The sequence below is a fragment of the Adiantum capillus-veneris genome, chromosome 16, assembly GCF_014529385.1.
Source record: "Adiantum capillus-veneris isolate H3 chromosome 16, ASM1452938v2, whole genome shotgun sequence".
Classification (NCBI taxonomy): Eukaryota; Viridiplantae; Streptophyta; class Polypodiopsida; order Polypodiales; family Pteridaceae; genus Adiantum; species Adiantum capillus-veneris.
In genome coordinates, this window is record NC_140946.1 from 149282528 (window position 1) to 149297216 (window position 14689).

General features: G+C 40.7%; 2 protein-coding genes across 2 annotated transcripts; both read right to left on the reverse strand.

Annotated features, from left to right (window-relative positions):
* Window positions 1–10600: 10600 nt before the first annotated feature.
* On the reverse strand, window positions 10601–11886 carry LOC147440050 (uncharacterized). The gene is made up of 4 exons (XM_086484461.1): window positions 11685–11886; window positions 11244–11357; window positions 11107–11149; window positions 10601–11030 (listed from the first exon to the last, which is right to left on the reverse strand). Exons 1-4 carry the CDS (start codon window positions 11884–11886, stop codon window positions 10808–10810), a joined length of 582 nt encoding a protein of 193 aa, XP_086340587.1. The 3' UTR covers window positions 10601–10807.
* A 106-nt stretch (window positions 11887–11992) lies between these two features.
* On the reverse strand, window positions 11993–12976 carry LOC147440051 (uncharacterized). The gene is made up of 4 exons (XM_086484462.1): window positions 12660–12976; window positions 12303–12579; window positions 12135–12211; window positions 11993–12031 (listed from the first exon to the last, which is right to left on the reverse strand). The coding sequence occupies exons 1-4, from the start codon at window positions 12759–12761 to the stop codon at window positions 11993–11995; spliced, it is 495 nt and encodes a 164-aa protein (XP_086340588.1). The 5' UTR covers window positions 12762–12976.
* Between the last annotated feature and the right edge of the window lie 1713 nt (window positions 12977–14689).

Sequence of the window (14689 nt, forward strand, 5' to 3'; positions counted from 1 at the left end):
AAATACCTTTGGCTCATTGGCAATGGGCTTTGCAGTCATGGGTTCATACTCAATGGCTTGTGAGCTAGTGGATCTCGTGTCAGTAGACACCCTCATGCCTGCTATCATCAAGTTGTCCTCTAATTGGATTGCATTGGCAGTGACATCTTCCCAGGTTGTGATACCTCTAATCACTAGTCCATTATAGATTCCTTCATTCCTCAACCCTCGAATGAATCGATCAAGCAGTTGGTTATTGTTGAAGCGCTCATTTACAGGGCAACGAGAGTTTAAGTGCTTTAGACGACTAATGAAGTCCCTTACTGACTCTCCTTCCTTACGTTCGGCCTTCTGTAGCTGAGATGCTACACCCCAAAGCACACCTTCTCGTATGTACTCCTTTAGAAACAACCTTCGAAGGGTAGGGTAGATTGTTTTCTCGTCCACCCTTAGGGTCCTATACCAATCTCCAGCCTTCCCACTTAATGTCAAGCTTAAGGCATTGCACTTATGTAGTTCATTGCGTTCCCCTAAGGAATCACATACTTGTTCAAACACTTCAATGTGTTTCCTAGCATCTTCGTCCCCATTGAATTTTTACGTGAGTTTGGCAATTTGTACTGCCTTACTTCTAGGCTCTCTATCAGATGCATGATGCATATTTTCCGCGATAGATCGACCTATGGTTTGAGCAAACGCTGCCAAGTCACCTATGTGAGGAGGTAGGGCCGGTGGAGGTACTCTTGGAATCATATGTGGGAGAGGGACGGGTGCCGGTCTTGGCATATGTATGGATGATGCAGGATATGGAACATAACCGGGCATAGGTCCACTCGGATAAGGGCTAGGGAGCGGCACTCGAGGAGCGTAAACAAGTGGTACTATTGGAGGTGTGGGGGCCATGTGTGCATAAGGGGCTAGAGGCACATATGGTCGAGGCCCCATATTAGGTACTACGACACTAGGTAGTGGCACTGCGCTAACCGTAGATGTCATCGGTACATTCTCTGTCAGGCTTATCCCTGGAGTGAGCACTGTGTTTTCCTTGATAGAGGGTTGAACCAAGTTAGGGAAGCTAAAGTTTTCGCTCGGAGGCTCAGATTGCATAGAGACCCCAGGTGAAATGACGTAAGATGGGTCCATGGGGCTCATTAGAGGAGTCTCCATTTGAGATAGAGTAGGCTGTTGAGCCTTGCTCGTATCCAGAAATCTCATGGGGCCAGTTGAGAGTATATTTACCCCTCGGTTTTGCCTTTCTGATTGAATAATGCCATGGATAACATTACAGATCATTTTCTGTTGATCTTCGATGCTCGTGGCACTAGAGGTGGATTGTACAATCTCTATCCATCCTACATGGTAGGCGTGGCCAGAGTGTAGATCCGTCAACACCTCAGTGTGGAGGTCGTATGTCCAATGATCATTAATGAACAATCCTTCTAGAGTCGACGTGTTAACGGTTTCTTGTGAGGTAGAAGCAATATTGCTCCCCGTGGTTTTACTTGTCACCAACGGTACTCTAGAGGGAACTTCTGAAGAAGGCAGCTCAACAGGGCCTTCTTGGTAAGAAGTTGGCAAGATATCCACATGGACACTCTTTGGGGGTGTGGGGTCCACGTGCGATGTGAAAGGAGAGTCCACTTCCCCACCCCCTTCGTGTGCTTCATTTGCATCAGGTTCCGAGCGAGTAGCTCTGCCTAATGTTTCCATGAAACGGCTAAACATACTAGTACTAGGCTGTGGAGCTTCGGGAGGTGCATGGCCTTCTCTCTCAGTGTTTTGGGTAGGGTATGCTTCCATGATTTCTGAGTCGGAGGAGGAGTCACTAGCGGCTATTTTAGGGTCTTGGGTGGTGCTACCTTGTGTCCCCGCTGAGGGTCTAGAGCTTATCGTGGATGGGTAATGGGTGTCCGTATGAACAGAGGCACTCTCAATATGCTCGTGTTCTAGCACCCGCCCAGAGCGTAAGTGCATGTGCTTCTGATACCCTAAGGTGTCAAAAAGCTGCTCTAGGAGGCCTTGTGACTAGTTTTTAGCGTGTTTTTTGTTGATTTTTTTGCTAGATTTTTTAGAGCGTGTCGTGGAATGGGCCGTGTGATAGCTCAAAACGAGCGTATTGGTCAGAGGGTCGTGCCGTGCTTTACAGCCCTCCGTTTGGTCACTCTATGCCCTCGGAATCCCTAAAACTGTCAATTTCCAGTAGGGAACTAGGCCCAAACTAGAAAGTCTAAGGGTGCAAGTGGGAAGAGAAAGGAGGAGAGTGGAGGACTTGTCCCACATGCTCTCATTCTCTCTTGAGGGAGTAGGGTATATATATAAGAGTGAGTCTAGTATATATCATAAGACTGAGGACTGAGGCTTGGGCCTGGGCTTGGGCTTGGGCTTGGGCTTGGGAAAACGATCCCGATCTATCTTTTATACAAACCAACCCGTCCGTTTTAAGAGTCACGTTTTTTATTTTCAAAAAATTTAGCCGCTCGCTCGCGTTTTTTATTTCCGAATTTTTATTTTCTTTTTTTTTTTTCAAAAAAAATATTATTATTTTTTTGTGCAGAAAATACAGAAATTGAAAACGCAGGTATGCAAAAAATGCAGAAATTGCAGAAATTTACAGAAATTGCAGGAAAAAACGCAGAAATTACAGAAATTGCAGGAAAAAACGCAAAAATTGCAGAAAATGCAAAAATTGCAGAAAATTAAAAAAACGCAGAAATGCAGAAAATTGCAGAAATTGAAAACGCCGAACTTGAAAATGCAGAAATTGCGGAAATTGAAAAAACGCAGACAATGGCAGAAATTGAAACTTGACAGCAATTGCAGAAAACGCAAAAAACAGAAATCTCCACACACTCCTTCCCTGCCTTTCCTATGATAGAAATTGCACCACAAGGAAGCGTAAAGTGCTAACCGAGCTTAGTGTAGGGCATATCCCCGGCAGCGGCGCCAAAAATGTGCGCTCTTTGCCGCACTGTCGAAGCAAGGGACTTGCCAATACACCGTATGCGAGCCACAAACGGCTCCAAGCACACAACAAGCCTAAACTAGCAAGCTCAAGAAAACAAAGGTGTGTCACTCACCGCTCTACGCTCGCCTTCGTGGTGGATTCCTCGCCGCGATGAAGAAGAAGCTGCAGTCGTGCCGCGCTCAACCGCTTCGCCGCCGTCGTGCCTTCGTAATGCTCGATCGCACACACACTCTCCCTCTCTCTCTCTCTCTCTCACACACACACACACACAAGGAGGTGAAGAAGAAGAAGATGGAGATGGAGCAAGAGCACTTTTTAATTGCACAAATGAGAGAATGAGTAAAAATTAGGTTTAGTTGGCTTTTATAGGAGCTCACCCCATTCACACTTGGGCGCCCATGCTTAACCAACTAATCCCTTGAATGTCCAAGTTAAAGTGCGCCTCTCATCGGCGATCACTCTACCTTTCTCTATTGGTCCGACAAGCCCGGTACCTGACTCTACCAAATACATAATACGCGTCCATCGTAGGTGATGGGTGTCCGTGTGCCGTGAGGGTTAACAGTAGATATGCCGTTTTTTGAGACAATATATCCCAGGATTCTTGTCTAACCATGAATACGCACTTTTTTGGGTTAAGGTAGATCTTATACGTCTTGCACTTCTCGTACTTTTTTGAGGTGTTCCGTATGTTCATATCTCAAGAGAGAGCGTACACATAGATCATCCATATAAATATCCAAGAATATCCTCAGGTATTCTTTAAAAGCATGTGCCATTAATCTCTAGAATGTTGTCAGGGCATTAGTCAATCCAAAGGGCATGAGTTTATATGCATTTATATCCCATTCTATGGAAAATGCAGTCTTATATTGATCTTCATGAGCGATTGCGAGTTGGTTGTAGCCAGAGAATCCATTTAAAAAAGAATATATTTGGTTGCGTGCCACTCATTTCACAACATGGTCAGTGATAGGTAAAGGATAATTATTCCTTATTGTGGCTAAATTAACCTTCTTTAGATTGACACACACTCAAAGTTTACCATTCTTCTTAGGTACTACGACAATTAGAGATACTCAATCGGTGTGTTCTATATTGTTAGATGAACTCAACTTCCTTCAGTTTATCAATCTCTTCCTTGATGAGTTTAGCAAACATATCATTATACGTGTACGGTTTCTATCGGCTAGGCTTTGCATCAGGTTATAATGGGATCGTGTACTGGCATATTGTTGGATCTACTCCCTTTAGGTCTTTATATGACCAAGCAAACTCATCCTTATACTCCTTGAGAAGGCTTATGAGCTTCTCTTCTTCTTTCGTACTCAGATCAATTGCTATCATTAGGTCCAAGAGGATGGGGTGCAGGAGGGCCTCTTTATTTGCCATGAGCTTATAGAGGTGATTAACATTTTGATGAATAGGTGTATGCCATGTGTGCAAGAATGGTGGGTGTGTAAGAGATTTTTAAGAGTGGTCAAAGGATGCACTTTCCCCCCCAAAAAGGAGGTGGAATTTTTTATGGTTTTTGGCCTACCATAACTCCCACATATAATCTTCAATTTGAGCGGAGATCATAGATCTACAATCTACGCATCGAGCTCTTTCCACATATATGCTACATGATATGGTTTTACCCACTAGATTTTAAATTCTATTTTGGAGGGAAACTTTGAACTCAAATAAACTAGTTGTTTTACATGTTTTAATTCAAAATTTGTCCTTTGATTACTTTCTTAATACTAAAGGTTTGACTTCCTTAAACTGTCAAAGAAAGAAGCCCTCCTAGACCCCATTCTCTTCCTAATGATAGACCAGCTTTGGCTCTTCTTCTTGCTCTACCAAGCCTATCTTCTTTGCATCCTCTAGCCCATCATATGACTCCTTGTCCTTTTCTCTTGTATGGGCTATGTCATCACTATCTTTCTATCTTGGATAGTGAATATTTTGTAGTGGGAAGGTACCGTCATTTTTTCATCATTTTTCTCACCCTCTTCTCACCACTCTCTAGTCAGATAGAAAAACTAGGACCAAGGGAGCATTTACCATACCTGCTTTTGCTGAAGCTACCCAAGTCTTGTAGAAATACTTCCAATTTGTCATCATTATCAATTGTAATACCAATTGATGCAAGTGACTGCGGTGAGCCCACTTCTTAGAAAAAGAAGCTATTTAAATGGAAGATAGCATGAAGTGGGAGCAGTCTATGCAAGTGAGTATAAGTCAATATTAGCCAATAAGACTTGGGAATTGATAGAGTTACTAGAGGGTAAACACGCACCATGACAATGTGGATCATACATGCCAGATTTTTAACATAATCACATAGTGTCTAGCTAGATTACCAAACATATATGGCCCGTAGAAAAGGGAACAAACTTGTCTGCGAGTGAATTGGTGAATTTGGAGGTTGCAAGGTACACAATAAAGAAGAGTACAATTACAAAAACATGCAATGCATGTTATCAATTGGGTATCTCAATTCAAGCACAATTTGACTCAGCAATTACAATGGAAGCTCAAATTGTACGACATATTTTTGTGATGACAAACATGCATGAAAAATTCATGGTTGAAACAACCAATTCATAGGTCCGAGGCAAGATATATGAAGTTCACATTGTAAGTAATCCAATGTGTACATGTGGAGATTTGTAGATCAAGTGACTTATAGCAAACCGTACATGGCTTGCAAGTATATATACTTATCTTCCTTCACTACTTTGGCTTGGGTGTGGACCATAACATGGTTATCCATCAAAGCAAGCTCACAAATGTACTTTGAGTGTTTAATTGTCGTCGTACTATATAGTCAAAGCTAATGAGTTCCCTATAAGTATTGTATTCCAAGAACACTCAAGCCATGTGTTTTGATTTTACCTCGTAATTTCGACTTGATACATTTTGAAATAATTTGTTGTAATCATATTGACTATTTGTATATGCATATACAATTGTAAAGTGAAAGGAGTCATCTAAAAAAAGTCAAATTTGGTTTCAATAGAGAGAGAAAGTATGTGGGAGAGAGTGGGGGTAAAAGAGTGAGATATGTAGAGAGATCAAAGAGAGAGAAGAGAGGAGCCTCTTGAGAGTATGGTGAGAGAGGTGCCAAAGAGATAGAGAGTAAGAGAGGGAGAGATTGTTAACAATAAATAGACTGAGAGAGGTATTAAGAGAGGGAAAGATAATCTATTGCATAAATAAAGCTGAGTGTGTGTGTGTGTGTGTGTGTGTGTGTGTGTGTGTGTGTGTGTGAGAGAGAGAGAGAGAGAGTTCCACTGAAGAATAAAGCTGTTAGGCAGCTGGTATAAACTTGTAGAGATAGAGAAAGAACGAGCTAGATATGTTTATGCACATCCGCAGAGTTAGGAAGATAGTGTGACATTTGTATAACTACATTTAGTTTAAAAAGATTGACCATCTAACGGGTTGTTTGATTCCCTCTCTTAAAAGAGAACCATGGATAAGATTAAAAAAAACTCCTTCCCAAAAGCTTGCTCCAATCACCTCTCGAGCAAACAATTTTTGAAAAATATAGAATTTTAAAAAAAAGGAAAAAAGCTCACTCCAAAGCTTGCTCCATTCCAAGCCCCCCTTAAACCTAGCCATGGTGTCCATAAGATTTTGATTCATCTAGGGTGTGATTCAGTGATACATCTAGGAAGTTCCATTTGATCAATCTCTCTAGGTTCACAAGGTGATCACTTAGTGTCTAAACCCCTAATATAATCTTGTTAAAACTTTAAAATTTTAACAATTCAAAACTCCATTCATTTGTACTCACGTGGTAACTTACATGTTTAAGAGGTGAACCCCCCGAGAGCTTAAGATTTTACATTTGTGGCACTTTTGTTTTTTTGTTTGTCATTACATTTTAATTTGTAACTTTGGGGAGTCATATGACACTGTTAGCCTCCCCAGGCTCATCACACTAGTAAAGTCCCTTTATAATACTTGAGCTAAAGGTAAATAAGACTAAGTGCACTAGAAAGCCCTAGTACATTGCACACAATGCTGCCTAAATCGAATTAAGAACCTAAAGTAACCATTGATTATTAGGAAGGCATTCCCCACGGTATTAAGAGAAGATCTCTAATGCCTAACTTGGTCAGAATAGCTTAGTCAGATTGCTTGATTCTTAAACCTAAACAAGGAATTATGACAGAAAATTATATAGAATCTTATGTTTAATTTAAGCAAATGTGATGAATATTGTGCTACCAATCACATTTAAACCAGACAAACATGGATGCAAAAAACCCAGAGCAATGCTAATGATCAAGAAACACATGTTCGTGTTGATGATCACACTTGATTCGAAGAGTGAACGAGAGAAAGATTTCATATAGTTTAAAATCTTAACAATGGCAACACGTTCCTGTACACACTAGAAAACACAAGAAATATCTTTAGGAGGCACATCAGTGGAAAGAGACACCAACCTTTTTAGAACACAATCAAACAACATAAGATACCCTAACCTAATAATTCGTATCCTTCTAGAGAGTCAAGGGAACATGATATTGAATAGATAGGAGGGTAGCCCTAAGTCTAAACCCATATCCTCCTCATCGTCAAGAAAAACAAAGTCATCATCCGTGAGACCATACGTGTCATCCTTGTAATCATGTAACTCTTTCTCATCATTAGAGACACAAATATTCACTAAGAGCGTCACTACGCATCTGTAGTCATCTTGGTCAAGAGGGTAAGCTTGTGAAATTGGAGAGACGTCATCTACTAAGTATAAATCAGTCGTGGTCAAGAGACGTATCAGTCGTTCTAATTCCTCAAAATTCTTCTCACATGCTAGTGTATCCACCAAATCCCATTCACAAGCAAGCATCGTGTAAACTACGTGAATTTTTATTTTATTTTTTTGTGATTACATTTTAATTTTAAGTGGATGACTCTAACGTACTAACCATATCTGTCCACATAGATAGATGATGGTTATAGTGCAAATATTATAAAAATCGTGTTAAACGGTTGTGTCCTTGTGCATAATGTGTTTTTATGATTTTGGGTTATGTATTAGAACTTGTAGGTTTCTAAATTTTTGTTTGGTGACTCTTACTCTTTTACTTTTTTATTTTCGTTTTTGTGAGTATAAAGCTATATATATACATTCCCTAAGATTGAAAGATTGAGGGGTCAAGGAGGAAGGTTAGGAGGGGAGCAAGTGAATGATAGATGTCAACAAACACTCCCCCCTTCCTTGGGTGGAGTATACCTTTTGAAACCATGTCGTCACCTTTTGAAACCAATTGTTTCAAGTCATAATAGGTGAAGACTTTGACCAATAGTTATTCACCACCCTAGGTGTTTTATTTAGTTTCCATGGTGGTAAGATACTCTCCTATGATTTAACTTGCAACGTTGTTGTAGGTGGTAAACTTACAACAGGAGGTGCAAATTCTATTTTGTTTGTATGGATATCTACAATGGTAGGTGGAAGTTGTGTTGAAGCTTGTATTTCTATCTAGAAACTACATGAAGAGCAAGAAGCTTCGTTTGATTGTCTTGTATTTGAGCTTGCTGGAATAAATCAATCTTTCTTTTGCACCCAAACTAGCTCCAGATCAGGTGTATAGTGTTCTATGATGTTTTCCTTCCCACGATCTTCAATCAGCTTTATTGTAAACAAGATTTCACTGACATTGGTCAGGTGACAGGTAAGAACACAATCTAAGTTTTGGCACTTAGATTTGATGATTTCCTTCATAGTAGCCTTGGGATTTCATATTACATTTCTGGGAGCGAGTGGGACGTCTCTTACAAGGCTCCTGTTTTTTAGCATCAGCAATGGTCGCTAAAGACGCTTTAAGGACTCACTTGTATGTTTTCTTCGTTATATTAGGATGGGTCTTGTGTGTTTCAAACTTTGTTTCAACTAAAGAAGTTGAAGCTCTAGAGATTTGGGCTATAGGGACATATGATTCAACCTTCTGGACATGCATTGTTTTGGGTTGTATTTTCTTGAGATGCAATATCTCATGGACTATGGCTTGAGTAGCAAAGCTAAGAGTTGGTTTCTGCGTGGTGACACTCCCAATCTCCCAATCAATAGTGCATTTGATGGCTATCATCCACGCACGTCCTAGATTTATATTGCCTTCCATAGTTCCAGCAGGCATGACCAAAAAGTCTTGAGCTGCAATCTCCATTGTCATAACTAAAATAAGTGTGTCAAATTCCAAAAACCGTAGTTTTTTTCTTGTTGATACCCTTGACTTGGATAGTACTCTCCCGAGGGATTCACTATTAGTAATGGAGGGATGTCACCTGCGTACATCCAAATTAGAGAAATCTCCCTTTATACAGTATCTTACATGTTGACCTACCCCCCTATATACAGACAAGATATAGACGTTCTCACAATGAACCATCCCGCCTCATACGGATTTTGTACGAAATATAATGACTCGCTATTTTATGTATACTAGTAACATGAAAATTTAGAAACACATGACATATAACCTCGTGATTGAAGTCCTAAGCTCGATATTGACTAGGTACATGAGTGTGAGCCTTGAGGATTTTGAGGATTTTGCTTAAACAGAAAGACCTAACTGAAGAAGAAGAGGACTATGGATAGATTACATCCAATTGAGTGTGGAAAGACCCCCTAATAGGGAAGAAAAGGCATATCTTCAAGATTAAAAGACTTTTCTTTGGACTTAGCGATGAAGAAATAAATCATTAACAAACTACAACTTCTTTGAAGTAGAGACAAAAACAAGTCTACCATTACTACTTAACAAACTAATTGGACCCTAGTGAGCCACGTGCCAACCAAAGAATCCTTACTGTTCTTGTGTAAAGCTTCTCGCACACTAGCAAACGTTTTGTTGGCCTACCATGGATAGTGCCTATCCTATAGTGATCAAACTTGTTCTATTTAAGGCTGTGAAGCAAAGAACTTATGACACCTTCTCAATCTATCCACCTCCTTGCCCTTCCTCCCATAGTCGCATCTTCTTCACTCTCTTCATCCTTGTTGTGCTACATTTCAACTTGGGATTTTCGTTTTGCAAACAAATTAAGGGGGCATATTTGCTCCATAACACAAAGAGGAGAATATTTGGCCTAGCTAGTGACAGGATGACCGTGTGACAACTAGAGACAAGTGCAGTGGAGCAAGTAGTGGACAAGATGGCAAGCATCCCAAGCACGAAGGCGGAAAGCCCTATGTAGAAGGCGAGGACAGTCCTAGCAGGCGAGAACTACCCCTTAGAAGGCCGACCAACGATGAGAAGCGGAAACAGGCTATACTGGCAGTAATTACCACGGACAGTTATTGCTTACTGCCAATGTAGCTGTTCTCGCTTCTCGATGGTCGACCTTCAAAGGGACAGTTCCCGCTTGCTGGGACTGTCCTCACCTTCTATACCCTAATACTTTATATTTGCTCAAGCGGCTCTCCATATAAGCTAGCTCCTTGCAACACTTTGAGCATGCAGACACCTTGACACGACCCGTCAAAGCTGATCATGGCAGAGAACATCGGAATGGAAACTATAAACTCTTAAAGTATGTTGCAAGAGTGACCGTCAAAAAAGGCCATTCATGCTTCATGGGAATCTTGGAGATTCTAGTGGTAGTGGGGCATTATCATCTTCACCTTCTAAGGTTTGCGTAAAATGCTATAGCTTGTTGTTGCGGCAATACTGTAGCATGTTTCCAAACTTATGAAAAATGGTGCTCACGTATTTCTGACCTACACTTAATACAAGTGACGGCATTGAGCGCCGCCTAGAGATGATCATGGGGCTCCTATAGGTGACGACAACAATACGTAAAATGAGAATGGAGATGGCCTGATCATATTACTTATCATGGAGATAAGCAAGATTGCAACTAAATAAAAATTGTTGCATACAAGAAAGCTACCTTGCCAAACTTGATGAGTAGACATTTCTCTTGATTGCAACTATGAAAAGCACCATGCTTTTGAAAAGCCCATAGTAGATCCAAAATAACATTTGTCAGACCTAATCCTGCACCTTCTCTAGAACTATGTAGTGCTTGCAATGCTTTATCAAATTCCTCAATAAGGCCATTGATTTGCTCTGTCAGTAGCCTGCATTACCACAAAAAGAGGTTAGAGTGCTGAAAAGTAAGATGAAAATTTGCTAATATTAAACTACCTTCATTACCTAAAAGGAAGAGAAATCCCACATCCCCCAATGCACTTAAGAGCTTAATCGTCATAGAAGATTCTTTAGTCCATATCATGAAATTAGGCTCATGGCCCTTGGTTTTCATACCTAATAGTACCTTCTCCTAAATGTACCTTCTTTCCTTTCCAAAAGCCGTTGCTTGCCATATTCCCCTATCACAGAAATGTATGCCTCTAAAGGCAACCCAGTGTCAGCATATTTTGTTGATGAATTAGGTGACATCTGGCCTGACTCTTTTTATCAGATGCACCTGAGACAAATTTCTTGCAAATTTTAACCCTTTCAACACGAAAAAGTTTCATGTCAGAAGATATAAGCAATATTTGATTTAGCATCTTTGCATCATGAAATAGGGTGATAAGGGTCCTGTATGCATCCAGACTTAGCAATTTTCCATTGATTCTAGCTTTATCGAGCTCAATCTTAACTGCATCAACCTGCGTGACTTTTGCAATATTGTAAGCAAAACCTCATGCATTCGTGAACCTAGCTTGGAGCTAAGCCAGATAAAGAATCAAAAAACATATGGGCTTCATGATAATTTGGTAAATCACCGAAAGTTTGCAATACGTCAAGAAGTAGCTGCTCATCAACATGTGCCCCTTGAGCCAAAACCGACAACAACAGCTCAGAAGTTTTATTGGGTAAATGAGCCTCTACAAGTGTGGTGCACACCTCAATGGGAGAAAATCCAGCATTTAAGAAATCATTGCTGATCATATCCACATCCTTATTGTGCCCTCTTGTAAAAACCATTGTAGCAAAGTACCGTATACTTTTGAATCAGGAACAAAACCCCGCCTTCTTGCCTTTTGGTAGACTGTCATAGCTTTTTGGGGCAGGTTGATCTTTTGCAATATGTCTAGCAAGAGACAGAATGCTCTATGATGTGCGACAATCCCTGTTTGAAGCATACAATCATAAGTAGACTGAGCTTCAGTGTACTTTCCAGCTTTTTCGTAAGCATGCATCATTGCACTAAAAGTTTGTAGTGTAGGAAAAACCTGCAAGTCTGACATTTCCTGGAAAACTTGCTCTACTTCTTTCACCATTCCCGCTTTACCCATAACATCAATCAGCACTGTAAAAGTCACGGCATCAGGTCAACATCCCCACATCTTTCATCTCATGATAAGCTGAGAGGGCTTCTTTATGTAGAGAAATCCTTCCACACATAGAGACCATTATATTATATGTGACCTCATCAGCACTGCACCCAATGTCCCGCATCTGTCTCTTGACTTCATCAAAGTCGTTTACCCTTCCAGTCTTTGCAAATGCATAGAGGACTGCATTGAACGTAACTGCATCTAGACTGAAACCTTGCCTCTGCAAAACCACAATGAGTTTTGGGGCAGGCGCAAGACCTCCAAGATTGGAAGAACCAATGAGCAAAGAGGCAGGGAGTGGTGGCATGGAGAAACCTGAGCCTAGAGCTCCAGAAAGGTTCTACCCGACAAGACTTGCAGCCATTTTTTGCAAACACAACGATATCGGAATATTGATGCTACTGGAAGCAGAAAAAACACCTTCTCGGCGAGCTCTTGCTGCAGGCTATCCCAAATGCTGGAAGAAGTAGCATCCCTCTTTCGATGGTTTATGACTATTAATCTGTCTCTGCTGGAACCCATTTGAGGAGCCCTAACAAACTAGATCATGAATCACACATGCGCTCTTCTATGCGTCAAAAACTGGTGTCATTATGTGTGACCCTCATTCACATTATCTACATCAAAATGGTAACATAAGTAAAGTGTGCATGCTAGTACTACTTGCAGTGCTGCCTTCACATATCAACACTGCAAAGATCTGCGACTTGTGAGGCGCCCACCTGCAAAAATCACCATCATAGTACTAAGGTAGACGAAGTCATTATTGAAAAAAGTTCAATATACATTGTATACATAGTTCGCAATATTTAGTGGACAATTGAACTCTTTAATGGTGGACATTGAAAATTGAAATAATACATTTTAAGTTCTACAGACTATTACTACGAAAAAACCTTTGCCATATTTTAAGCTTGCCTTCAAAAAAATTGACAAAATATACCAATTACTGACAAATGCTTCAAATATAGCAATTATCGACATATGCTTCGAATTGTGATCTAAAACCGGAATAGTTTTTGTTGTTTGTCTCTATTTTCTTTAGTTAGCAAAAATGTTATTGGCAAGCCCGACATTGTGCAACAACCCTTAATACCACTACATAGTACACTGTGCAGAGTACTCCTAACAAGTTTAAAAAAAAGAAACTAATCAACTAAAGTCTAAAAGGTTAGAACTTACTCTTATGAGGATTCACAACTCTGCTAAAGACTCAAAGAGTCACGAGTTTGAGGCCTGAAAGTTGAAACTGGGCATCGAGAATTGAGACTTATTGAGAGTCTGCACGTGCCGCTCCAAGAGGTAGCAGGTCGTTGAACTCCGTGACGCAAGCATGTAGCATCGCAACTCTCTTACGTCAGATGGTTTGGACAGAGACACCGTAGTTCTCTAGGCCGCACTCGACAATAACAAGTTAGCAAGTTAGCGGACGAGCTCGACAATGGAGTTTGGACAGCAACAACGACAGCCCCGAAGCAGGAGAAATTGACACTTCATGCTAGTTGCAGAGACGAAAGGCAAGACTCGAGAGGCTGTGAGTGATGAGTGAGAAAACAACCTAAAGGGTGTTGGCCCCTTGTATCTTTTAGGGGTTGAATTTTGTATCTGCGTTCACATAGCCATGAACAAACCCAAACAAACTTCAAATGTCAAAAAGAAAATGAAACTTATCATAAAGCTATAAACCATCACTAATTTCTAAAGCTCTTATGAACTTTGAATCGATTTTTGAAGGGAAATTGGATGGCCACCCTTCTAGTGACAGATCTGACAAATTTTCTTCCTTCGCAGCTGAAGGGCATCGATTTGATCCCTTCAAGTGCAGGGTTCTTCATGAGTCAACCCTTCCAACGCAAGGTTGACAACTATTTGAAGGGCACAAGGGTGTCAAAAACTATTGCTGACATTGGTAGGTAGTGTTTTGAAGTTTCAAAAAAAATAATTTTACACATACAAAGGTACCTTCAAGGTAGGTTCCAAGGGTGAAGTTTTCAGAATAGCCATCATTATTTGCAACTGAAGTTACTCAGCTCTATTTTCTTGATTTTTCAAACTGATTTTCTCCTTCTTCCCCTCCCTTTGACCGGCGGTTTTGAATTTTCAACCGGCTAAGACTAAGCTGAGGCACACTTTTCCTGAACACTCGGAGTCACATTGCACAACTTACTTGATGCTCTCTCTCTCTCTCTCTCTCTCTCTCTCTCTCTCTCTCTCTCTCTCTCCATCGAAATGACCATTGTATTTAAGGTGTCCCACATAGTTGTATGTACTCCCTATGTAGCTCACACCCCCCTCCCCCCGCCCCTCCCCTCCCTTATGTATACGGTATGAGTATAAAATAATGAGGGGCTATCCCTATTGTATACACCTATGTACAAAATTAAAAAACCCCCCTTTTGTACACTCACGTGGTATCGTAAGAAAAAACATAGTGAATCACCCGGGAGTAC